Raw genomic sequence first — 27413 nt, forward strand, 5'->3', positions numbered from 1 at the left:
AACGACGTTCACCAAACGTTCTTGGCGGTGGAAAGGCCATGAGAAACCACCGAATCCACCTTACAAAGATTTGGACCCCAGCTTCTATTCCTCTCTAGGGGATGAAAAGGTAGTAAGATACTGTAAAGTGTAAACATTAAACTTTATAAGCTTCTTACAACTCATCAATTCGATACTCTTGTGGGAAACAATGATTTCCACTTACGGATGTAATAAAAGAGAAGAACGAGAAACAACAACAGTAGTTTCACATTGCAAAACTCAAATATCGTAAAATTCTTAGTTATATAGAGGCTTAGAGAGAGAAATATCACTACTTTTATCCCTCGACGCTGATCAACAATGACATAAACAACAAAAACAAAGCAGTCAGGGAAATTCCAAGTTCATTCACATAACCGAACGAGCCAACCTAAAAAACCTGCTCAAGACACATAAAACTTTCGATACCATTTCACAACACCCTTTTGCTAGCCACGGACAACGTTTGTGTAAAACCTAGTCTTTCTTCTTGTTCTTCAACGGGCCGAGAGGGATCTTGCTCAACACCTTCTCATCCAACACTGCATACTGCTTCTTGAGTTCAATCACCGCTTTCTCACCTAAGGGATCAACCTTGTCTTCATACTTGTCATAGGCAAGAGGAACCGTGAAGAGCAGTACAAGAGCTGTTGCAGGACAATAAGATTTAGTCATTCAGCGTTCAGTGAGATAAGAGAAAAAGAAAGCACCATGTGGTATGGAAGATTAAGCATTACCTATGTATGCTAATGTCAAGAAGTTGAAGCATCCACCCAAGATTGAGAGAATCCATAACCCGAAAATAGCCTATTCAATCCAATGATAGATTACTATCAAAAGCAGGGTAAACATAAAAAGTACTAAGTCCCAAATAGTTTCTACTTAAGCACATTTGAACTTACAATGAGGAATTTCTTTAGCTCCCTTCCAGATGCAATTTCACGAAGAGAAGAGAATCCACGGTTGATCTCAATTCTGAGCCCAGATGCAAGCTGAAGAATAGGCTCTTCAGGGATATGAATTTCAGGAATCTTTGGTGGGGACCTGACAGAATGTCAAATGTTAACAACGCACAAGTGAATGATCTCAAGCTGAGACGCCTAAAAAAAGCATCTCAGACAAATTAACAATTCACTAGATTGGTCAGTAACTCACTTGTTAATGAACATGGTGGCATTAGACCACAGGAACAGCACAGCAAGAACAACAATCATCACGTGGCAGATTAGAGTAAGGAGATGGTACTCCATCAACTCAAACAAAACCCAGGCGGCTGTAGCACCACCAAGTACACCACCAGACATCTTCTTGTTCTTCCACATGAATATATCAGCCGCTGCAAAAAGAAAGAAGAATCAATTTGTGGCAAACATCACATATATATTCACTGAATCAATCAAACTAGAAAAACATGGAACTTGATACACCAAACAACACTATCAAAAATTTAAGGTTTCTAAACCAGGATAAAAGTCTTAGCATCAAAAATAATCTACATAGCAAATGGTTTAATCAAGTTTTCTAAAGGAACCATTTTTATGACCAAAACCATTTATTTAGAAAGAAACCCCCAAAACCAAATGAACACGAATGGTCAATCCAGATCAACGAGTATAATAGAAACCCTAAGCCAAGTTATGCAGATTCAAAACCACAAATCACACTATCTCCAAATAAAACCTAATCCCAAAACGAGACATAAAAAAAAAGAAAGAATCAACCAAACAACACAAACCAAAAACAGATCAAGCCAAATCACACAAAAGCCAACGAAAATAAAAACCAGATCGGAGAAAAAAAAAAAAAAAAAACTTACGCTTTCCACCACCAAGAACCTTATGAACAGGCTTCTCCCTACCGAACAAGCGGTAAACTTTGGATTGCATAGACGAAGGAGAAGAGGGCTTCTTCGTCTTCTTCTTCTTATCATCCTCATCATCAGACGACGAAGACGAAGAAGAAGAATCACCACCGTGATGGATCTTCTCCGATATCTTGTCCATCAACGATTCTCTCTCCACAACCTCAACAGCTGGCTCAGGAGCGATCACAGATTCATCGTGTTTATGTTCTTCCGCCATCTCACAAAGATCTTAGCTTTTTTCTTTTTTTTCGATTGAACAAAACAAACAAAGAGAGAACACAGTATTTGAGCTGCTTCACCTTTTGAGAAAAACAAAGAAGAAAAAAAAAGATCTCGAAGCCTAAAATAGAAGAAAGACATTCGAAACTCGAATCTCATCCGTTGAAATAACGAAAGTAATCTGAACCGTTGGTTGGTTCGGTGCCGAGGCTAATACGTTCGTCGTTACTTAATTAGAGACCCCCTCCCAAGCCAAAAGGGAAAACACAAAATACATTTTCGCCCCAAAAAGGAGTGGTCGACATGTGACGGCCGTCAGAGTTAACGGCTCCCGTCATGAGGGGACGTTACGTGGCGTTGTTTTGCGCTAAGTAATTTGGTTATGATCAGGTGTCACGCGGCTGAAGCGAGATGCTGTACGATCGAAACATTTTTTTTAATTGGATGACACGTGGAGTAATATTCAGCCGTTCGTACCATGCGTCACGTTCTTTTTCGGTCTGCGTCAGAAAAGGACACATTCAAATTTTTTTTATTAAATTATTCAATATTATTATTATATGTAGTAACGTCAATGAATGAAAAATGAGAGTCGGCAAAAAAATAGTTGGAATTAGGGCAGGGCATTCGGGTTACCCGTTTGGGTTCGGGTATTACCCGTTCGGGTTCGGATTAAGGGGTAGTAGAAAATAGAACTCATTCGAGTATTTTATTATGTTTGGGTTCGGTTCAGTTCAGGTAGTACCGGGTTCGGGTCGGTTTGGGTTACAATTTTCAGAACCCAATTAGTATCCGAACTACCGGGTACCCGAAAAAATATAATTAAAATTAATTAAATTTAAATAAATTTAGTTAAAGTTTGACTTATATGACAATATATTTTAGATATTTTGATTATTTTTGATATTTAGATATAAAACTAAATGAAGTATTCAAAATTATAATCATAACTTTAGGGTAATTGCAGTATATTAATGATAAATATTATAAATATGTTTATATGTTCGGGTTTGTTGGGTATCCAAACGGGTACCGGGTATTACCTGACCCTAACCTGAACCTACGGGTATTAGAAAATAGAACCCAACAGGGTTTTATAAGCAAACCCGAACCCAACCCGAACCCGGTTTTTCGGGTCGGATTTCGGGTTGGGTATTCGAGTACGGTTTTTATGCCCATGCCTAGTTGGAATAAATAGGTCTAAAAAAATAATAAAATATACTAATAGTCTAATATATAACTCGTAAAAAAATATGTTAATAGATGTAAAAAGAAAATGTTACAAAAGAGTGGAGCCCAATAAAGCATAGATAATGGACTTAATTGATCTAATTAAGCCCTCTCAAGGGCCCGTTACAGAAAGATACTCGACCACAATAAACCGGAAGGAATAAAAAAACTAAAAACCAAAAGTTATGGTTCATAATTTTCATACAAAAAAAAGCTCAAACCGTCGATTGTACTTTCTTTTCTTTTGAGTTTTGAGAAACCACAGACAATTTTACCTTGCACATGGAAGACAAAGTGAAAAAGGTAGAAGCTCCATTGTCTGTCTCAACAAACACCTCTTCAGTTTCCCTCTTCTGACTTCTATAAACGAAAAAAAAAAACACAATATAAATGCTAAATCTGAGTGATTATAAAGTAATGATAGGCATGATCAAAATGGTTATAACGAAAATAATACCTTGAATTTGAAGATTTTTTCTTCAGAGAAATGTGTTTTTCTTTTCTTTTTCTTGTTTCTTTTGGTTTTTGGTCGAGAGAGCAAGATGAAGCTTATTAAAATGGGACTCATGGAGGCCATATTTTTTTGTTCAGACGAGTTTACCCTCAACTCAATACAGTTCCATGCTACACACTGAGGGTAAAGTAGTTATTTACATAAAACAGGTAATGGAATATCCGTTGAATCATAGTATCAAGTCCCAGTTATTATTGGGTTGAGATAAGTTTAAAGCCCATGAAAAAGTAAGTCCATTAAAGATTTCAAAACGACGACGTTTAATTGGAGAAACCTCACATTTCTGTAACACTGTCACACACAGCTCCTAAACCCATTCTTTGCTCTCTCTCTCTCTTTGACTGATAAAGTAAACAATGTTGCTCCGTCGTGTAACAACACTACCCAAAACCCTACAAAACCTCCGGCTATACTCTCCGGCGGCGACGGCAGCAGCTTTAGCTCACGATCATTCCACCCTAGAAACCCAATTAACTTACCTCCCTGGATTCCCTCGACCCGATCCAAAGTACGCGGAGACGATCCTCGCCGTTCCAAGGTCTGTCTCAGGCAAGAGCATATCGGCGAAAGAGCGTAAAGCCGGTAGAGTTCCTTCGATCATATTCGAACAAGAGGATGGACAACACGGAGGAAACAAGAGGCTTGTTTCAGTTCAAACGAATCAGATCAGGAAGCTTGTGACTCATTTGGGTTACTCTTTTTTCCTCTCGAGACTCTTCGATGTTGAGGTTCGAGCTGAGATTGGTTCTGATGAGGTCATTGAGAAAGTCCGAGCTTTGCCTAGAGCGGTAAAGTTTCTTCCTTTTTTCACATATTGATGAAATTTTGGATTTTTTTGGTACTGCAGATTGCATTGTATCATTTGTTTTGAATCTTCACTTGTTGATTTTGAGAATGGTGTGTTTGTTTTGTTGGTTTATGTATTGAGTTCTTAGAAAGTTCGTGTTTTGAAATGTTTCAGATTCATTTGCATTCTGGAACTGATGCTCCACTGAATGTGACATTCATTAGAGCGCCTCCAGGTGCTTTGTTGAAGGTTGATATCCCTCTTGTGTTCATAGGAGATGATGTGTCCCCCGGATTAAAGAAAGGTAATCAACCCTTTACTTATGTATAGGATTCTCTTAGTCTTGGATCTTAATAAGGATTTGAGCTCCTTGGAACGAGTGGTGAGTTAGTTTAGGTGCTTACTCAGGAATCACTGTACCGTAACCGGTCTAGTCATGATCACTATGTTGTTTTCTAACTTCTGGTTACTGAGAACGAATAGGCATTGAGTCATGTATGGTGTAGTAGATATGCTAGACGTAGGTTAATACACCCATCTCTTTTGAGTTCTGAAGTAGTTAGGCCACACATTAAAATATGTCTTGGTTGGAGTTCATTGAGCATCTAATCTGTAGAGAAGTGATAGTGCCCTGGTTTCAGCTAAGCTTTGGTGATGAAAAGTAACCATTACTTTAGATGGCTTTATCTTTGATGTTTTACAAAGCTTTTACTCGAGTGAAAAGGAATCTATGCGTGGGTTTCAGGGATCAATTTCCCGTTTGCATGCTATATGTTGGTATTAAATGCAGCTTTTGTGAATCTACTCGCTGTATATTGATCACCATTTCTTGATCTTTTTGCAGGAGCATCTCTGAATACGATAAAAAGAACGGTAAAGTACCTATGCCCAGCAGAGATTATCCCACCATACATAGAAGTAGATCTCAGCCAATTGGATATTGGGAACAAGATACTAGCAGGAGACCTCAAGGTTCATCCAGCGCTAAAGCTTATAAAGTCCAAAGACGAACCCATCGTTAAGGTTGCCGGAGGACGTGTGACTGACCAGCAAAAGAAATAAACCAGTGAGTCATATTAACTGCGGTGCAATCCGAATGGTACTACTCATACTTGTTCCTCTCGAAACGTTGATGAAAAAAATGAACGGATCAATCTTCTTAGGACTCAAGATCCTTTAGAATCGAGGGGTTTTTTTTTGTGTGTTTTATAATTAGTGTTGCCTGAGAGGAGAGCTCTAGTTTCCAGCAGAACGTTCTTATCTTTTGATTCTACAATGCATTTCTTTCTTTTCACATTCGGTATTTACAGACATCTATAAATAAGCGTAGAACAAAATTTAATCTTGTTTAGATTTAGACATGTTTTCAGTCATTCCATGTGTTCTTCTGAGACAGAGTAATGTAACCATTGAGGAATTGTTCATCATCATCATCATGGAACAATCCATTATAAGATGAACAGATTTCTTGAAAATCTTCATTATCTTCACTTTACCTCTAACTTCAACACTACTATTCAGCCCCACTCCTCTTCCGTTTAAATCCTCCATTAAACCTGGAACAGATGCTAGTAGCTTTGTTGTAACAATCTCAGCCGTCAGGCTCATCTTAACCGTCTGTTTTGCCGGAACAGCTTCACTTCTTGGGATACTATCCCCAGTTACCTCTGATTCACCATGTTTAAACAAAAGCGTAACTTCATTCACTTTAAACGATGCTGGATTCGGATTATGTAATGAGATATTGACTGAGAATGTAACGTTTCGGTTCGTGTTGACTTTACCATTGACGAAATCCAACCGTTGGATGATGGATATGGAGTCGACCGTGAGTTTTGGGTTATGGAGATGGAAAACAGTGAGGGAGAGGACGATGAAGGTGACTGCGATGAGCATAGCTAAAGATGCGATGAAACCACAACATAAGATGAGTTTTGCATGTGAATGGACGTATTTGGTTTTGTCGTGTTGGTGGTACTGATCTTCTTCGTTTGGTTGGTCACTCCGGGTAGTGAGATAAAGTGGGGCTAAAGGCTTATGATCCTCGTTAGACTCGGCCATGGCTAACTCAAATTTCTTGTGTGTAAAACTAATTTTGGAGGTTTAAAAGATACAATATTGTTATATATAATGTATATGTATATGTAGTGTTTCATTTGTAATTTTTCGTAACGCGTTTGCCTGGAAAAATAAGTAAGGTTGACCTATTGACTTGGACAAAGTAAAGGTGAAGTGGGATGAGTTGATTTTAGTGTTGCGAATCTTTTTTTCTTTTCTTTTGTGTTAAGAAAAGTAAAACTTAAAAATTGTGATCTTCTAATCTTTGATGTGATTGGTTTTTATGTAGCAGACTGGACAAAACAATTTTTTTTTGTTTCTGGGTGACGACACAAGGATTCTTTAAAAACTCGAGATCATGTAACAAATCCAGTGGTCGGAGGTTTACGTGGACAAAGATTAGTATCTCTCTAGTCATACTATACTGTTACAGCTATTTGGGAGCCAAGATACTTTGCAGAGTCGCACGTGTGAGTTCAAGTGGGCGTATCAAGTAATACGTGTACGGTTTAAAGCAGGAGGCCGTTAGACTGATGAAAACTTTCTTATCTTTATATGAGCACATGTTTAGCTCTCGTCATTATCATCAAATAATCAATCTGTAAACAACTCTTAAAGTTCCGATATCAGTTCGCCGGGTTTCTCTCGTTTTGAGAGCCGGTAAGTAATCCTCCGTATTTTATGAACATCGAGTGGTTAAGGTCTAATAAAATGTTATTCAGCTTATTTTAGCTTGGTTGTGGTTTTCGTGTGTCAAAGATATCAGAGCTAAACGATCCTTGGAAATGGTAGGAACGCGGTCTCAGGTGGTGGAGGTTCAACCGCAGGAGATGGGTACGGTGGAGCTGATGGATTCACGGTTGGATCGGCTGGAAGAGATGGTTCTGGGTCAGAATTAAAGGATGACGGAGATGTTGGCAGAGCAGAATCAGAAGATGATGAAACACATCGCCAATATGTTCGACGCTATGGGTAGATCTACAGCTCATCATGGTAAGGAGATTCAAAAGAAAGCTGAACGGAGTGAAACACCATGTGATCGGAGTAACCTGAAGTCATTGTCGTCTCGGGAGGTTCAGAAATCATCATCGTCGAGGGAGGTTTGATCTAGTGACTTGGATCCACCCAAGGTTGTTAGATCCGATCCGGTAAGACCCGATCCTCACTATAAATATGGTAGTCTTACTCGCTTAGGAAAAATCAATTTTCCTAGGTTCGATGGGAGTCATATCAAGGAGTGGTTGTTTAAGGTGGAGGAATTTTTTGTTGTGGATTATACACCTAGGGAGATGCGTGTGAAGATGGCTGCGATTCATTTTGATGGACATGCGGCAACTTGGCACTATTCCTTTGTTCCATCCGGTATTGACCTTGATGTGTTAGATGATTGGAATGGGTATGTTTTGTTGTTAAAGGAGAGGTTTGAAGATGAGGGTGATGATCCGATGGCAGAGTTAAAGCAGTTGCAGGAGACATATGGTATCATAGACTATCATCAGAAGTTTGATCTCACTAAGACTCGGTTCAACTTATCTGAAGAACATTTGGTGAGCTTGTACTTGGCAGGGTTGCGGTTAGACACACAAATGCATGTTAGAATGTTTCAACCTCAGTTCGTGCATCAGTGTTTGCGACTTGAAGATTATACGAAAAGGCACACCCTAAGAAACAGACTTCACAGTCGTGGGGAACTACAAAGAGTAACACTGGTAACAATGGAGGTCAACAAATGGTTACCAACGCTAAGGAAGGTGGTTCTCAAGGTAGTAAAGCTGGAGGAAACTTTAAGGGAAATGGTACGACTACTAAAAGATTCTTATCTAAAGAGGAGATGAGTGATAGACATGCTAAGGGACTTTGCTATTGGTGTGATGAGAAGTTCACCCCTGAACATTACCAACAGCATAAGAATACGCAGTTGTATAGCATTGAGGTCGACGAAGGAGGGTTGGTAGAAAATGTGTTGGTTGGTGATGATGAAGATGACAAAAACATGCCAATGGTGTCTGTCAATGCAGTAACAGGAGTATCAGATTATAAGACTATGTGTGTCAAGGGTTTGTATGGGAAGAAATCAATTTATGTGTTGCTGGATTCGGGCTCTACTCACAACTTTGTCGATCCTAGGATGGCAGCAAGGATGGGGTGTAAGGTTCAATCTTCAAAACTAACTCAAGTTGCAGTTGCTGATGGAAGGAAGTTAGGTGTTGAGGGTAGAATCGATGGGTTTCAATGGAGGTTCATAACAACATTCTTTGAGTCGGATGTGTTATTAATTCCATTAAGAGGTTGTGACATGGTTTTGGGAGTACAGTGGCTATCGACTTTGGGCCCTATTACTTGGGAGTTCAAACTGTTAGAGATGACTTTCATGTGGAATAAGAAGAATGTTATGTTGTATGGGATTCAAAATGGGTCAGTAAGGGATGCAAAAGCACAAAAGCTTAAGAAGATGGTAGAAGAGGAGGTACAAGTTTCGATGATATGTGTGAGTGAAGTGGAACCTCGTGATGAAGTACGTGAATACACTGATGGTACTACGGCTATTACTGTACACACCATATCAGTAAATGTTGTCACTCTTGTTGAAATAGATACGTTGGTCAAAGCTTATCCAGAAGTATTTGCAGAACCGACTGGCTTACCACCGTTCAGGAAGCATCACGATCATAAGATTCAGCTGTTGGATGGAGCAAATTCGGTGAATCAACGGCTTTATAGGTATGCTATCCACCAAAAGAATGAGATCGATAAAATTGTGGAGGATATGTTATCTGGTGGAACGATTCAACCTAGCTCAGGCCCTTTTGCATCACCAGTGGTGTTAGTCAAGAAAAAAGACGGTAGTTGGCGACTGCGTGGTGATTATAGGGAGCTCAATGGTGTGACGGTGAAGGACATATTTCCCATTCCCTTGATTGAAGATTTGTTAGATGAATTGGGAGGCTCTAAGATCTTCTCCAAGATTGATCTACGTGCCGGGTATCATCAAGTAAGGATGAGAGTGGAAGATATCCCTAAGACAGCCTTTAAGACTCACAGTGGACACTATGAATATTTAGTGATGCCATTTGGTTTGACGAATGCTCCGGCTACGTTCCAGAGCCTTATGAACTCGGTGTTCAAGGCTTTCCTTCGTAAGTTTGTGTTAGTCTTCTTTGATGATATACTCATCTATAGTAAGAGCGTGGACGATCATGTGATGCACTTGCGTATGGTGTTTGAAGTGATGCGAAGTGAGAAGTTATATGCAAAAATGAGTAAATGTGCTTTTGCGGAAGACAAGGTCGAGTACTTGGGCCATTTCATCAGTTCTGAAGGTGTAGCAACGGATCCAACAAAAATCAAAGCAGTAGCAGAGTGGCCTAAACCGATCAACTTGAAGCAATTTCGTGGGCTTTTGGCTTTAGCTGGGTATTATCGATAATTTGTTAAAAACTTTGGAGCCATTGCTTGTCCCCTGCATGCATTGACCAAAACTGATGCATTTGAGTGGAGTGAAGTGGCTCAGGAGGCATTTGACAGCTTGAAACAGGCGCTGTGTAAGACACCAGTTTTGGTTATGCCTTTATTCGATAAGGTGTTCGTTGTTGAAACTGATGCTTGCGGACAGGGTATTGGGGCAGTATTGATGCAAGAGGGTCACCCTGTTTTGTATATCAGTAGACAACTCAAGGGAAGGCAGTTGCATCTATCAATCTATGAAAAATAATTGTTGGCAGTGATATTTGCAGTGCAGAAATGGAGGCATTATTTATTACCTGCACATTTCATCATCAAGACTGATCAGAGGAGCCTTAAGTACTTATTGGAGCAGCGTCTCAACACGCCAATACAACAACAATGGTTACCTAAACTGTTGAAGTTTGACTACGAGATTCAATACAAACATGGCAAGGAAAACTTAGCAGCAGATGCATTGTCCAGAGTAGAGGGTGCGAAAGTACTACATATGGCAATGAAAGTGGTGGAATGCGACTTATTAAAAGAGATTCAGTCTGTGTATGATCAGGACGCAGAGATACGAGAAATTATTGCTAAGCTCAAGATTAGTCCTAATGCGAAGAAACATTATTCTTGGTCGCAGGATGTGCTTCGCCGTAAGAACAAAATCGTGGTCCCTCGAGTGGTGCAGTTGCGTGATACTATTCTGCAGTGGCTACACTGTTCTGGAGTGGGTGGTCACTCAGGTAGAGATGTCACTTATCAACGAGTTAAGGGTGTGTTCTATTGGAAGGGAATGGCTAACGATATTCAAGTTTACATCTGAAGTTGTCAAGTTTGTCCGCAGTGCAAGAGTGATAATGCGGCTTCTCCTGGTCTGCTGACACCTCTTCCAATTCCTGAAACCTTATGGAGTGACGTTTCCATGGATTTTATCGAAGGCTTACCAGTGTATGCAAATATGTCAATCATTATGGTGGTGGTTGATAGATTGAGCAAAACAGCACATTCTATTGCATTGGCACATCCATACAGTGCGTTGAGCGTGGCTCAAGCCTACTTAGACAATGATATTAAGTTACACGGGTGTCCAAATTCAATTGTCAGTGTTCGGGATGCGGTATTCACGAGTGAGTTTTGGAGGGAGTTTTTCACCTTGCAGGGCGTAGAGCTTAAGATGTCAACGACTTACCATCCCCAGAGTGATGGTCAAACTGAGGTGGTCAATAGGTGTTTGGAGACTTATTTAAGGTGTATGTGTCACACCAAACCTCACATGTGGTGTAAGTGGTTGGCACTCGCAGAGTATTGGTACAATACCAATTATCATACCTCTACTCGTATGACTCCGTATGAGGCTTTTTATGGTCAAGTTCCACCGGTCCATTTGCCTTATTTACCGAGTGAGACCAAGGTTGCAGTTGTGGCTCGGTCCTTGCAGGAGAGAGAGAGAACATGTTGAAGTTGCTGAAGTTCCATTTGTTGCGTGCTCAACATAGGATGAAACAATTGGCTAATCGTCATCATACTGAACGGGAGTTTGACATTGGAGATTATGTTTATCTTAAGCTCCAGTCGTATCGACAGAACTCGGTGGTTGTTCGTATGAATCAGAAGCTTTCACCGAAATACTATGGTCCTTACAAGATTGTGGATAAGTGTGGATTGGCAGCTTACAAGCTTGACCTTCCTGCAGGCACTAAGATTCATCCAGTTTTTCATGTGTCACAGCTTAGAGAGTTGGTGGGAAATGTGACGGTGGCGACTCAGATGCCTTCCGTGTTGCAGGATGTCTTTGACAAGGAACCATAATCTATTTTTGAGAGGAAGATGGTTAACAGGCAGGGTCGAGCTGTTACTAAGATTTTGGTGAAGTGGATTGATCAACCAGTAGAAGAAGCGACTTGGGAATTTCTTTTTGACTTCCAAAAAAAATTTCCTGAGTTTGAAGTTTGAAGACCCTTGTGGACAAGGCTCTGCAAAGGGGGGAAGATTTGATACAGCTATTTGGAAGCCAAGCTATTTTGCAGAGTCGCACGTGTTCACGTGTGAGTTCAAGTGGGCGTATCAAGTAACACGTGTACGGTTCAGAGTAGGAGGCCGTTAGACGGATAAAAACTTTCTTATCTTTATATGAGCACATGTTTAGCTCTTGTTATTATCAAATAATCAATCTGTAAACAACTCTTAAAGTTCCGATATCAGTTCGCCGGTTTCTCTCGTTTTGAGAGTTGGTAAGTAATCCTCCGTGTTTTATGAATATCAAGTGGTTAAGGTCTAATAAAATGTTATTCAGCTTATTTTGGCTTGGATGTGGTTTTCTTGTGTCATATATTGAGTTAAACAATCCGTTTTTTTTTTTGGGTTTAAAATACGATAACGTAAACCTAGTAAATCTTGTCCTGGGTGTAATCATGTAACGTACTCATCTAAAAAATTGATGAAAATTAAAGACCGATTGGTATTTGACTAATTGACTTAGAAAACGAAAAGAAAGTGGGAGGAGACTAGAGTTGATTGTAATTTGCGAAGCTTCTAAATTTGTTATGATGACTTCTTGGCTTTGTATCATTGTATGATTCATAGCAGAATGAAAAAGTCAATTTATACTTTCATTAAAAAAAAACTGTAGGCTTATACATTTGTACGGTGTAAGGGCAAAGGAAAAAGTAATACTGTTAATTTCAAGTTTCAGATGATTAATGACTTTTGATCAAAAAAAGAAGATGATTAATGACTAAGATATATATATATATATATATATATATATATATATATATATATATATATCCCCTATTTAATAAAACGGAAGTACACGACTTCAAATTGGTAGACCATATAGTATTAATATAAGTTATAACTAAGATCAATTATTTGATAGGTTATATGGATTAATTATGTGATAGGTTATATAGATTTATGATTAGAATCCTCTTAAAAAAGATATTTCAAAGAATAAAATAAATTTTTAAGGGAATATTCAACTAACCATATCTAGGCAAAAAAATCTCAGAATTTAATAGAAATTAATCACTTTTCCGCATATTACAAGTGATTTCCGATTATGCAAAAAATAAAATATTACCTAACTTTATCAGAAAATTTTAACTGAGTAACGACTAGAAATTTGAATATTTAAGTTCATTTCATATATTTCTTTTGTTGAATTGTATATTTTTATATACTATAATAAATTTTTAAAATAATTTAGTTTGGAATCTTTAAAAATAGTTTAATTTGATATTTTTAAGAATATCATAAATATATGATAGATCAAAAAGTTAAAAATTATAAACACTCTAATTTGATTTATTATAGTACGGGTCAATAATATGTCACTATAATATGAAAAAAATTTCAAAAGAATATGGTTTCTTGCTATAGCACGGATTAAAATTTCAAAAATATGATTTCTCGGATTAAATTTAAGTTTGGAATAATGTTTTTTGGTAGGTCAAAATCTAGATATAAAAGAATATATCTTACAAAATAGATGTTATTTTCATAAGTCATATTCAATATATGATTTCATGGTATAGTGTTCCATCTAAAAAATATTTTAAAACAAATAAAATAATCACATATATGATACCAAACAAACAAAAAGAAAGAATTTCAACCCGTGCTCTAGCACGGGTCATATTCTAGTATATATATAAAGTGCAGTTTCCTCACTTCTGGTATTGCCACCCCAGCATACCTTTTTAAGCCCATATTTTTAAATTAAGCCCATATTTTTGACATTATCCATTAAGCAGTTACTATTTATTTCTATCACATTTCTGTAAAAGCCCAATTCATTTTCCCAATTTTGCCACATTATCCACTAAGCCATATATTTTTGGCCGGCGGAATAAAACCCCTCTCCATGATACTCCACAGCACCATCGTCTGTTGTGGACCTGAAGCGTCCCTGTCCTTCTCATTCTTTCATCCTGGTTCACCTAATGGTTATTTTTCAAAATGTTCTCCACTCCTCCACACCCTTTCACTGTATTCCCTCTCTTCCATCTCCATTGTAATGTTTTTCTCTATTACTGTAATTCAACCCGTTCAATGCTCGCTCTTTCAATTCAAGACCCACTACTCTATCTTTAATTGGTGTAAGTCCTATATAATGTCTTCTCCTCCAGTTTCATGCTTCATATATTTTTCTTCGTCTCTTTAATTAATTTCTCCTCACTAACATGGATTCCCCTGTCGTTTTCATTCAAAAATCACAATGATGGGCGTTTTCACCAACAGATCGTTGGAAGAATTCTTCGTCACTGGCCTGATCGCAATGTCAAAAAAGGAGGCCAACTCATGAGTTTGGATTTTCGGATCGGATCGGATCGGATTGGTTCATTTTAAGTAGTAAGCGTCGATGTCCTGCTCATTGATGAGAAGGTTGTTTCCATCTTAACTAGACTTTTCATTCATTCGTTTTTTACAACTCTATCTAATTTGAAGTTTTTCTCTAGAGTTGTGTCATTCAAGGGTCGATCAATGTGGTCCACCTTTCAAAATTCGAAAACTCGCTACGTGATGGGGCAATAAATATTGTGTCCGACTTTGAAGTCAAAAGAAGCAACTCCCGTTTTAAGCTAACAGATTCCCCTTTTTCAATACGCTTCACACCAACCACTGGCAGCACTTCACAAATCAATCACCAAAGACAAAGAAACAAAGAGATAAACACACCTTTAATAAACTATAGAGATTCAGAAATACAAATGCCACAATCAGATAACCGTAACACTAAATTATATGAAAAAGAAAACCGAGCCAACAAAAAACAACCCGGACTTTATAAAATTACAGCAAGATAAACAAGAAAATTAATTTTTCCCAAAACACAATCACATCGAATCGAAAAAATCACTCAGAGGACAAACAGAAAAAAAATTACAACTAAGAACACAAAAACAACTCACAACTTAATTAGGAAATCTAAGGAAGCCATCACATTATCATATAAAAAAATTTGCAACCGAATTCACATTTACCTTTAACGAAATAAACAGGGGGATAACCAAATATCCTCTACAGATGCGAAGTGAGCGGGAATCAACCAAATACGCAAATCCCAAGAAAAAATGAATATTCAAGGGAAAACGATTACGAAAGGGATGACTGAAAAAATGATTGCGAGCATCAAATAAATAAGTTCAATACTCATACTGTCCTCTAGATCGCAAACATTGCTCTTCTCCTATCCGTTCACGAGGACATCAAATTTTGAAAAAGAACAAATCCATTTCCAACTCAATAACATACAAATAATGACCCAATAGACCAACACATTATAAGCGTTACAGAGAAAATGGGCCCGACTGAAACAAAGAAAAATAGCCCAAAAAAGAGAAATGTAAGTTATTGATTTTATGTATTTTTCTTAATAAAATCCACAATCTTTTTCACTCCAAACACTAAAACATTGACAAAAAAAACTAGTCCAATAGTTTACAAAATACATATGAAAATATTAAATAACAATCCAACCACAAAATGATAAATAATATTAAATTAATCGCAACTAACAACTTCAACTACACAATGTTAACTTTTAATTATAATTTTTTAAAAAGCATTAAAAACACACAAGATGATCTCAGTTTTAGAAAAATAAACAGGAAACTAAATTATACTTATTACAAAACCTATTTTTATAAAAAATAACCAACAAAATAACATAAGCAACTAAAATCAAATACAAAAACAAATGTAAAGATGAATTTACATAACCAAATAAATAATATACATAACAAAACCCGGAATACACTTTAATCTAACTACTGCGCGTAGCGCGGGTCAATTGCTAGTATATATATATAGTTGTAAATTTTTAGATCCAGAATATTTGATTTAATAATTGTAATGATTTTTTTTTTTTTTTTTTGTCTTTTTGGACATTTGTTGTTAAACTGAATTTTCATTCTCCGGAATTTTAAGCTTATCTTTATTTTTCACTTTCAACTTGTAAGATACGACAAAAGATGACTAATAAGAAAACGAGATATGGTCTACGCCAATTTGTTCGTGTTAGGAAGTGCTCTTGGCTATTCAGTCCAATAAGATTTTGAACCGAGACAGCTTTAGGAAATTAATGATCCTCTTTTTTTTTTGTATAGTTTATTATTATGTTGAAACAAAAGATCTACTGCATATTATATTCAGTCTGAATCCGATTCGATTCAACATGCTTTTGATTTACACGACACGACCCATCTACGTTGATATACTTGAGAGATGTAATCATGTAAGTCCAGTGGCTGTTAAACACCAATTAATCCATATATATCAAATGAACAGAAGAAACTAGAATTTATTATTAGTTTTTTTTTTTCAAAAAGTAGAAATACATCGAGATATTGGAAACAATGAGAAAACATCACACCAATTTTATTGGTTACAAATACGAAAGTGTTCATGATTTTATCTCAGATCAATAAAACACCCATTTATTATTATAGCAAATGTAAAAAAGACTTCGGCAGCAAATATCATATTGACCCTTTACTTGACACCATTGACATCTTTGAGTGGAACTTCAATTATAATGGAGTGGCGTTCACAGAAGCTCTTCAATCTTCCAAGTGCATCCTCCAATGTCGAAATCTCCATGTCGATAGAATGCCTCGCCCAGTTCTTCAGACCAAAAGCAATCCCTAAAGCAATCCAACATGGTAACATATATGTTCTTAAATCCCTAAAGCAATCTTAATTATGCTAAAATTGTCTTATTTGCTAAATTAACCGTTAAACCTGATCATAGGTAATGAGAAATTAATCAATACCTGGTAAAAGGACAAGGTTTTCTTCAGTAGCAAGCTTTTCACAGAATTCTTCATCATCTTTAATGTCCGCAAATCTTGACAAGTTCAGCTCGGTCTGGGAGAAGTAAAGAAACATGTACATTAAGATTGTTAATTTCCAAATAATAGTAATAAGAGGTCAAGAAATATTTAGGAAATGTAGTAATATTAGAATACCCATAAGAAGGTGCAAGCTTCAGGTTTCAAGTAGCATGTTAGGGTTGGTATCTCTTTGAGCTTAGAATATGCAAAATCAGCTTTCTCTTTCAGAAATTTCTGCCTCTTATGAAAGAACTCTTCAGGAGTATTCTCCAAGATGGTGGGAAGAGCTGCCTACATGATAAAAAGTCATAAAAATTACCTCATCAAAAAAAATAATAATAATAAATAAATAAACCCGGTTACAATATGCTTCCAAAATAAGAAAATCCAATACCTGGATAACAGTTGGTGGTTTAGAATTTATCACCAGAAATTGCTTAGCAGCAGTTAAGACCTGTCCATATATAGCAAGATTAGGCCAAGAAAACCTACGTGTGCACATTTTCAACTCTCAATATCAAATATATTATATTAAATTATAGAGTATGTTCTTTTTACTTATACTTGTTAATACCATGGTTAAATTATAGAGTAGTGTATATGTTTAAAGACTAATTAGGAAAAGTGGATCGGACCTTGGTGCACTTAAAGACACCATCTAGATCGTGCAGCGCGACCCAGCCGGTTCGCCATCCTGGTACAATCCATCCCTTCGATATAGAACCGAGTGTAACCACTGGTACGATAGACGAGAATTTCCCCATGGGAACAAAGGGATTACTCCCAAACACAGTCCATCTAAAAACTTCGTCAGAAACCACCATTATCCTTAGTTCCCGAGCCAACTCAGCCAACTAAGATTCAATAGGTACACACAATAAAAGATTAGGTATATCATAAGGTATGTGTGAATACTTGTACAGTATATTGCTAATTAGAGTATCTATAAAATACCTTCTTGAGATGAACTTCTGAGTACGTGTTCCCATTAGGATTGTGTGGGTTAATAATAAATATCGCAAATGTGTTCTCGTCCACAAGCGCACGGACGCTGTCAAAGTCGATCTCATAGTTCTGTTCGGGGATGAAATCATATTTTCGAACCTCAAGATTCTTGTAGATGGTGCGGACCACGTCCCATGGGAAGCCCGGCTTTGGAAGCAAAACGTTGGCTTTTGGTTTAGCTAAGATATCGACTGTAAGCTCGATGGCTTGTTTGCCTCCAACGGTCATAAACACGTCATCTGCTGTCAGTTTCTTCGGTAGATCTCGATTAAGATACTCTGCCACGGCACTGATAATAACGGAAGCAAAAATATAATGTGTCATATATAGAAAACATACAAAGATATATTCATATAATTTAGAGTTAGAGTGAAACTAGAAGTGTCATATGGGACTAGATCATATTGCGGGAACTAATTTCGATGTAATTAAAAAAAAATTGTCTAAAATGATCAACGAAATAATGTATCTATTACCTTCTAGCCACGGGAAGGCCAAGACTTGGAGCATAGGCGTTTCCAGTACCGCAAAGGACGGCTTCAACAACAGCCTTCTCAGCGGTATGGCTAGTCTCGGCAGATTTGCTTCGAGGGGGCAAAATGGGTTTTCCAAGAGGGTCACACAGAGCAAAGAGTTTAGAGGAGTAAGTGCCTAACGAGGCAGCTGAAGCCTCTTTGGCTGCTTCACTACCACTAAACTTCCAGTCGACGGATCTATCGTTCGCCATATTTCTAGTGTCTACCGTTTTGATTTTGATTTAGTACTTTTTTGTTTTTATTTTTGTTTTTGGTGATTACTCTCATCGCTACGAGTGAGATTATATAGTAAAAGCTTCGACATTTTAATGTTTTAAATATATATACTTGATATTCACGTGCTGAGTATTCATATCAATTTAGAGAAAATAAATTTGTAAACGTGTTAAAACGTGGGAAACTTCGATCAAGTTGATCGATCACAGATATTGTTTTTGTAGTCGTACGAGTAAATTAATATCATTAGAATAGTAAATAATTTATCTTGAGTCTCTACACGTTGGAACGTGGGTTTCCTTCGATCAAGGTGATAAGTACACTGTGCACGTAGATCAAATTATGCATACAACTCTGGATCAGGACTATAATCCATAATAGAAAAAAATTCAGATGCATCTTCACCCCATGGACAGTTCCGACTCCTCGGGTTAGTTCCGGTGCTTTGTGTTCAAAATTCCACATGTTGGAAGTGAAAAGAGATTAATTTTTCTTTCTTTCAAGTTAGAAACTTATGATTTTTGATTTGGTATCACAACTCTGACAACATACTTTGATGTTTAAAAGTTCCTAAAAATAACAAAGATAATGATAATAAGGAATTAATGAATATTTTCTTGAAATCAGTTGATGACATATATATTATGAGTTTTCGAAGACTACATTGGATACAACAAAAGATCTATAGTTAGAGAGTGAAATAATTGAGAGTTTTATAGTCTTGCCGAAAAATAGACAAAAAGGTTAGTCTAAAATTTTCATTATTGATAAGTATCTTTAAGTCTCTATGTAAGAAGACTTTGGATCACAACCATTAACCATCATCAAACTACTTTTCTTGTCTGTCTTTCACAAACACTATCCTCTGGTTCCACAATGAGTGACTACATCCGTAATTCTCTCCAAACCCTTGATTTGGAAATTAATGATGCCCCAGTCGCACTACCGCCCAAATTATCTGAGAGAGCAATCAATGACAACCAATTCCCCTTAATTGTGTCTGTTGTGAATCCGAAGTAACAAAATCTCCAAGCAGTGGTTAGCAAAATGCCACGAATATAGGGTCTACCTGATGCTTGCCGCGGAAGAATATTGGGGAATGGGAAGGCTCTGTTCATCTTCAAGACGGAAGAGGCTCTTAACTTGGTTCTCCGACGTGGTCCATGGGCCTTCAATGATTGGATGCTCACAACACATCGCTGTTATCCAAACATCTCCGAGGCTGCTATGAAGATCATCCCGTTTTGGATACAAGTGCGGGGAATCCCGATTCAATATCTTAACTCTGCCATGGTCAACTACATCGGCAATCAGATAGGAGATGTGGCTAATGTTGACTTTGATGAAAATGCCAATCTGGTTGAGTTTGTAAGGATTTGTGTCAACTGGAATATTGATATGCCACTGCGGTTCCAAAGGAACTACCTATTTGGTGGGGATGAGAACAACATTCTGAAGTTCAAGTACGAGAGACTACGCAATTTCTGTTCACAATGCGGGTCTTTACAACATGACGCCAAAGAGTGTCCTCTTTTTTTTTTTGATGACAATCCAGATGACGATGCGCATGATGGTGATGATGGCTATGATCCAAATGACGACGAGAATCCGGATAATGACAACCCTGGCGATCAAGACTCTGACACAAACACTCTACAAACGATTGAACCGGATGGTGAGATACCAGGTGTGGGGAAACCAACAACAAATAGATGTGGGGAAACCAACAACAAATCGTGAATTCATCATCACAGAATCAGATGATTCTTCAGTTCCAAGTGTATTCGAAGACAATGAATTAACAGCAGAGAGACTTCGTTACCTGTTTACCAAGTATGCAAGGAACAAGGACCAGGAGACGCAACATCCATTCGATAACAACTCTGCAGAAAAGAGAGGTATGTATAATACAAAAAGATCTCGTAATGAAATGGAGTACTACTACCAACAATGTGAGGAAGCAAAAGATCTGATGGTCCTGAGTCAGATCAAAAAGAAGGGGAGGGTAGAGTCTGCAGGATCCTGCAGTGGCACAGCATTGGACGGAGGCGCGGGGGGCCCGGTACCCCCATATCCTCCATGAGAGTCGTCTCCTAGAACTGTCAAGGCATCTGTGTGCCACTGACACAATCTCGACTTAAGCATCTATGTCGTATTTTAAAAACACATTTGTTGTTTTTATGTGAAACTCTAAATAGTTGTTCAGTTGTGTGTGACTTTGCTTCTATATTAGGATTTAATAATGTAATAACTGAACCCCCTCAAAGAAGGAGTGGAGGTTTAGCAATCATGTGGGCAGATGATGTTTCTTTATCCTCTTTTTATCAGGATGAAAGAATTATCGATGTACACATTGACTTTAATAATACTAGTTTCTATTTTTCTGGTGTGTATGGTGATCCGGTTCCAAAACGGAGACATTTCTTTTGGGATCATTTGGAAAGTTTAAGTGAAACAAGACATGGTCCATGGATTCTTGCTGGTGATTTCAATGAAATATTAGGTAATCATGAAAAGATAGGGGGACCATTAAGGAAAGATTGGACGTTTAGGAGATTCAAGAATATGCTTTCATCTTGCAATCTGTCTGATCTAAAACACAAAGGTGATCGGTTTTCATGGGTTGGTGAACGAAGAAACTATACAATAAAATGTTATTTAGATAGAGTACTGATAAACTCTCAGTGGTCTGCAACCTTCCCTGCTGCAGAGGCAGAGTTCTTGGAGTTCAACGGATCTGATCACAAACCAATACTAATTAACTTCGAGCCTTTGAAAATGGGTACTCACAAGCCCTTTCGTTTTGATAAACGTTTGACACACATTGAGGACTTTGAACAAGTAGTGGAACAAGGATGGGATTCTTGCAAATCACAAGCTTGTTATTCTATCAGTGACCAAATTACTCGATGTCGTCTAGCAATGGCCAAGAAGAAACACAGCTCAAATTTAAATGCAGCAAGAAGAATTAATCACTTCCAGACTGCTTTAAATAGAGCTATGGAAAGCCTAAACCGCAATGAGAGGAGTCAGATTCCATTATTACAGAGAGAACTCAGACTTGCATACAGAGATGAGGAATTCTATTGGAAAAATAAAAGTCGAAACCAATGGCTAACCTTAGGTGACCGTAATACAGCCTACTTTCATGCAAGTACCAAAACAAGATATTCTCGAAATCATATTTCTACCATCCAAGATGAATCTTAACAAGTTCATAAGGGTGATAGCACACGAGGTAATGCACTCACTCAAAGTTAGGAAACGTGTGTCGCAGAACTACATGGCCATTAAAACGGATGTTTTAAAGGCTTATGACAGAGTCGAATGAAATTTGTTAGAGGTTGCAATGCGATTATTTGGTTTTAATGATAAATGGATATCATGGACAATGGCAACAGTGAAGTCAGTTAGTTACACGGTTTTGATAAATGGTTCACCCCAAAGCATGATTGCACCAGAGAGAGGAATTAGACAAGGGGATCCTCTATCCCCTTATCTATTTATTCTCTGTGCAGACATTATGAGTCATCTTATAAAAACTAGAGTGAAAGATGGAGATATAAAGGGTGTGAAAATTGGAAATGGAGTACTTGCAATTACTTATCTCCAATTTGCAGATGATTCTCTTTTCTTTTGTCAAGCGAATGTGATAACTCTCCTTTTTATATGTTTTTAGCATCTATTTTTGTCCATATTTTGCATTGTTCATACTTCTAACTTAGCATTTTTAGGTCATTAACTGTAAGAATTCACTTTTAGAGCATTTAGGGTGTTGCATTTCTGCATTTGCATATTTTGGATGAAAACAGGTCCTAAAGAGCCAAAAATGGGGAAAAACAAGGATAAATCGAGCATGTACCTGAAGGAGCCATCGAGCTGCAAGAACAAGTCCGAACCCCAACACGATCGAGGAGGATTCAAGAGCATGAAGAGCAACCCAAAGATCCACCCGAGGAGTAACCCGACTTCACCCTCGTGTACCCCATCGAGTAGACCATCGGGCAAGTATGGGAAGCTAGGTCAAACGGTTTCCATATATAAACCCCCTCTTACCCTAGCTCACAAACAAGCACGCCGCAGACCCTCAAACCAGAGAGCGAGAGCTTCTGTGAGAGAACTGAGCGACTCAAACATTTTCTTTTCGTTTTGCATTTTTATTTTGTAGTTTTCTTAGATTTCTATCTTGTACTCCTTCTAATATACTCTATCTTTTAATACAATGTCATTTTCCTTCATTTCTGTTGCTTTGTTATTCGTTTCTATGTCCGAGTAGTGTAGTAAAGTTTCTAGGGATGGGATAGATGATTTTGTGTTCTTGATCAGTTAGGATGCCTTAGTTGATTGTAAATGATTGATAGATTTCCTTCTAGGTTGGTGTTCTTAATGCTGTCAACAGACCGAGAGGTTGAGATTAGATCTAGGGCGTTTACCAATGCTACAGGCCGAAAGGAGTAGATAAAATGCTTGCTTTAGCTAATGCTAGAGGTTTACTTGACTCTGAGTAAGAAATGAGATGAGTTCGAGTCTACTGACAATAATGAATCGATCTTAATGCCTGCTTGTTCATATTGCTAGTGCGACAGTGTGGTAATGTGTTCAAGGTTGATTGTTGCTAGTGCGAAAGTGTGGTGACAAGGTTTTAGAGGTTCATTGTCTAGGAAATAATTGCTTGAGACATGTAAGACATCTGTACTGGTCTAGAACACTTAGGATTCGATTACTCCAATCCTTAGGAACTTTCGTATTTTAATTGTTTGCATTTTTTTTACTTACTCGACTACCAACCCGATCAGATACACGATAACCTATATCGAGTAATACCTCGAGCTGTTCATATCTCATTTGCATACTCGATCACCCCACTCGATCCTGTACTCTATTGCTTGCATCGAGTGCTTAGGTCGTGTGGTTTCTTGTTTATATTCTTTTCTTTTGTTTATTTTAGGATTGTTAGAACCAATATCCTATCTGCTTGGCTTGACTTGTATTGTACTGATCATATCCTTCCTGCTAGCAATAGACAACCATTTGTATTGATAACCCTTTGTACTACAACTGCATAGGGAATTGATACCCTGGGTGAAAACCTGTCTATCAATTTGGCGCCGTTGCCATTTGGTTGCTTTCATTTTGCTACGTTTAGGATTTCAATACTTGCTAGATCAAGTTCGTTTGTTTTTATTTGGTTCGGAAACTGACTTGTTTGCTTTCGCATTGTTTGTTTTGAATCTCAGGTACAAACCCGAGCACCCACCCGAACCGTCACTCGATCACCTGGATTGAGTTGATCCTCGTGTACACCCTCGGATACCTACCTGTGCATGCAAACACGATTCAGAGGTAGCTAGAACCTGAGTCCTTTCATCGAAAACATCGACAGACCTCGGCTACTCAGACAACAACAAGTTCAACCGGAACCAGCAACTATTGAGGAGACGATGAATAATCAGAACGGTCCACCAGCTCCTCAAGCAAGGACCAATATAGGAGCAGGAGATGCTCCATCTACTCACACTCAAAAGAATGGCATTGTGCCACCAGCTATGCAGAACAACAATTTTGAGATCAAGAGTAGTCTCATCCAGATGATACAGAGCAATAAGTTTCATGGAGTGCCAATGGAGGACCCATTGGATCATCTGGATGAATTTGATAGGCTCTGTAGCCTCACGAAGATCAATGGAGTTAGTGAAGATGGATTCAAGCTCAGGCTTTTCCCATTTTCTTTAGGAGATAAAGCACACATCTGGGAGAAATCGCTCCCTAAGGAATCCATCACCACTTGGGAAGCGTGCAAGAAGGCATTCCTAGCAAAATTCTTCTCCAACTCCAGACCGCAAGGCTGCGAAATGACATTTCCGGCTTTGTTCTGAAGAACAATGAAACGTTCAATGAAGCTTGGGTACGTTTCAAGGGATACACTACTCGATGTCCACATCACGGCTTCAGTAATGCTTCATTGCTGAGCACACTTTACAGAGGAGTGGTTCCCAAGATACGGATGTTGCTGGACACCGCAAGTCATGGTAACTTCCTCAACAAGGATGTTGATGAAGGTTGGGACCTAGTTGAGAACTTAGCTCAATTTGATGGCAACTACAATGAAGAATATGATCGCTCTGTGCGATCTACAGGAGAGGAAGATGCCAAGTACAAGAGGGACATGAAAGCCCTCAATGACAAACTCGATCAGCTCCTCAACCAGCAGAAGCATGTTCATGCTATATCAGAGGAAGAACAGTTTCTACAACAAGATGGAGAGACTATGCAGCTAGAGGATGTCAACTACATCAACAACCAAGGAGGTTACAATAGAGGGTACAACAACTTCAAGCCGAATCCGAATCTGTCTTATCGAAACCCGAATGTTGCAAATCCTCAGGACCAAACTTGCCCATCTGCAATTCAAGGGAACCAGGTCCAACAGAAGCCTTTTGTCCAATAGAGCCAAGGCTATGCACCTAAGAAACAGTACTCAGGAACCTACAACCAACCACCTGGATTCCAACAACCAAAAGGTACACCAAACCAATCACAAGAAGCTGAATTACGCGGTCTCATTCAGCAAATGATTCAGAATCAGGCTACAGCATCTATGGACATCGCGAAACGGTTCACAGAGATGAGCAACAAGATCGACTCAGGATACAATGATCTCAATGCCAAGTACGAATCGCTCAACACAAAGGTTCGATACCTGGAAGGTCACCACAACAACCAACCAGCTCCCAAGATCAACCAACTCCCAGGTAAGGCTGTTCAAAACCCCAAGGATTATGCAACTGCTCAAGCCATCTTCCTTCATGATGACTATGAGGATTACCTCACTGGAGACAGTGATGATCAAGATGGGGAGGATGTGGAACACCCAATGAAAAATGAGACTAAGTATTATATATATGAGTATGAACCCGAGCCTTCACCCGAGGAGACTGATCGAGTTGATGATCGAGCAATGGTTCAAGAATCAGAAACTGAAGAACAACCCGAATTTGGAACCCGATGACCTACACGATGGTGTTGCTCGGATGATGCATCGAGTAGATGTTGAAAAGATAGATCAGCCTCAACCACCTGCAACAAAGGAAGGGGAATTAGAGGAAAGGTTCAATGCTGCACTTGACATCCAGCTGGAGGCGCTTGCAGAGCGAATGGCTAAGCGTAAAGCTCCACCACCTAAGCTTTTGCCCCCACACGAGCTTCAGAAAGAAGCTGCCATGGAAGCAGCTCGATTGGAAAATGAGGTTAAGAAAGCTGTCAAGGAGATTGGTTTTGAGATTCTGAGAAGTGGAGTATGCTTGGATCCTGATTTGCGGATTGAGGAAAAATTTGAAAACCCTGGCTCTTTCACTTTGCCGTGTTCGATAGGACTTCAGATCTTCAAGAACTGTTAGTGTGACCTTGGAGCTTCAGTTAGCATCATGCCGCTGTCGGTTGCCAACAAGATGGGATTCACTGATTTTAAACCAAGTAAATTGTATTTGGTTCTGTCTGATAGAACAATGAGACATCCGATTGGTATCCTGGAAAATCTGCCTGTCAGGATTGGAAGATTGGAAGTGCCTACTGACTTCATGATCCTGGATATGGACAAGAAACCAGATGATTCACTGATTCTAGGGAGACCATTCTTGGCAACAGTTGGTGCTGTGGTCGAGGTGAAGCAAGGCAAGATCAAGATAGAGCATGGTGAGCATTTCAAGATGGAGTTTGATGTGAAGAAAGGGATTAAGAGGCCAACCATTGATGAACAAGCTTTCTCTACAAAAACCAAACAAAAGAAGGTGCAACATCTTGAAGAGGTCAACACCACATTTGCCTTAGAACCTGGACAACACCTGGAAAATCTGTTAAACCAGCCTGCTACAATGGAGAGGATTCCAGAACCTCTTCCACATGGACCCCATGCTTAAGGAGCATGAAGAGTCAAGCTTAGTGACTTTAAACAAGCTCACTTGGGAGGAAGTCCCAAAAGTATCCTTTAAATTTTAGTTTATTTGTTTTATTTATTTTTTTTCTTTTTGCAAATTTATTCAAAAAAAAAAATAGATGAGTTCGAGTCTACTGACAATAATGGATCGATCTTAATGCCTGCTTGTTCATATTGCTAGTGCGACAGTGTGGTAATGTGTTCAAGGTTGATTGTTGCTAGTGCGAAAGTGTGGTGATAAGGTTTTAGAGGTTCATTGTCTAGGAAATAATTGCTTGAGGCATGTAAGGCATCTGTACTGGTCTAGAACACTTAGGATTCGATTACCCCCATCCTTAGGAACTTTTGTATTTTAATTGTTTGCATTTTCTTTACTTACTTGACTACCTACCCGATCATGTACACGATAACCTGTTTCGAGTAATACCTCGAGCTGTTCATATCTCATTTGCATACTCGATCACCCCACTCGATCATGTACTCGATTGCTTGCATCGAGTGCTTAGGTCGTGTGGTTTCTTGTTTATATTCTTTTCTTTTGTTTATTTTAGGATTGTTAGAACCAAAACCCTATCTGCTTGGCTTGACTTGTATTGTACTGATCATATCCTTCCTGCTAGCAATAGACAACCATTTGGATTGATAACCCTTTGTACTACATACATAGGGAATTGATACCCTGGTGAAAATTTGTCTATCAGAATGCTAGAAATTGCAAAGCAATAAAGGAAGCTTTTGAGGTATATG

The 27413-nt window shown here is 38.4% G+C and overlaps 5 protein-coding genes and 1 non-coding gene across 6 annotated transcripts; 2 read left to right on the forward strand and 4 right to left on the reverse strand.

The window, feature by feature from the left end:
• Positions 1–230: 230 nt before the first annotated feature.
• LOC104785737 (reticulon-like protein B1) lies at positions 231–3925 on the reverse strand. The gene is made up of 7 exons (XM_010511003.3): positions 3792–3925; positions 3610–3694; positions 1838–2604; positions 1177–1357; positions 924–1065; positions 759–828; positions 231–668 (listed from the first exon to the last, which is right to left on the reverse strand). The coding sequence occupies exons 3-7, from the start codon at positions 2100–2102 to the stop codon at positions 499–501; spliced, it is 828 nt and encodes a 275-aa protein (XP_010509305.1). The 5' UTR covers positions 2103–2604; positions 3610–3694; positions 3792–3925; the 3' UTR covers positions 231–498.
• Positions 3926–3988: 63 nt separating this feature from the next.
• LOC104785739 (uncharacterized) lies at positions 3989–6110 on the forward strand. Its single transcript, XM_010511005.3, has 3 exons — positions 3989–4636; positions 4810–4939; positions 5480–6110. Exons 1-3 carry the CDS (start codon positions 4205–4207, stop codon positions 5695–5697), a joined length of 780 nt encoding a protein of 259 aa, XP_010509307.2. The 5' UTR covers positions 3989–4204; the 3' UTR covers positions 5698–6110.
• Positions 5876–6753, reverse strand: LOC104785738 (uncharacterized). Its single transcript, XM_010511004.2, has 2 exons — positions 6420–6753; positions 5876–6302 (listed from the first exon to the last, which is right to left on the reverse strand). The coding sequence occupies exons 1-2, from the start codon at positions 6694–6696 to the stop codon at positions 5974–5976; spliced, it is 606 nt and encodes a 201-aa protein (XP_010509306.1). The 5' UTR covers positions 6697–6753; the 3' UTR covers positions 5876–5973.
• Positions 6754–16424: 9671 nt separating this feature from the next.
• LOC104785741 (cystine lyase CORI3) lies at positions 16425–18776 on the reverse strand. The gene is made up of 7 exons (XM_010511007.2): positions 18458–18776; positions 17931–18270; positions 17612–17830; positions 17371–17430; positions 17112–17267; positions 16917–17010; positions 16425–16787 (listed from the first exon to the last, which is right to left on the reverse strand). The coding sequence occupies exons 1-7, from the start codon at positions 18706–18708 to the stop codon at positions 16636–16638; spliced, it is 1272 nt and encodes a 423-aa protein (XP_010509309.1). The 5' UTR covers positions 18709–18776; the 3' UTR covers positions 16425–16635.
• An 833-nt stretch (positions 18777–19609) lies between these two features.
• Positions 19610–26130, forward strand: LOC147930304 (uncharacterized). The gene is made up of 6 exons (XM_087476806.1): positions 19610–19738; positions 19796–20420; positions 20488–20795; positions 21062–21887; positions 22075–22322; positions 25942–26130. Exons 1-6 carry the CDS (start codon positions 19610–19612, stop codon positions 26128–26130), a joined length of 2325 nt encoding a protein of 774 aa, XP_087332932.1.
• LOC147930305 (small nucleolar RNA R71) lies at positions 24576–24682 on the reverse strand. The gene has a single exon (XR_015576830.1). It is a non-coding gene; the product is annotated as a small nucleolar RNA R71 (small nucleolar RNA).
• Positions 26131–27413: the final 1283 nt, after the last annotated feature.

The sequence above is a fragment of the Camelina sativa genome, chromosome 12, assembly GCF_030686135.1.
Source record: "Camelina sativa cultivar CO46 ecotype springtype chromosome 12, ASM3068613v1".
In the NCBI taxonomy this organism is placed as follows: domain Eukaryota; kingdom Viridiplantae; phylum Streptophyta; class Magnoliopsida; order Brassicales; family Brassicaceae; genus Camelina; species Camelina sativa.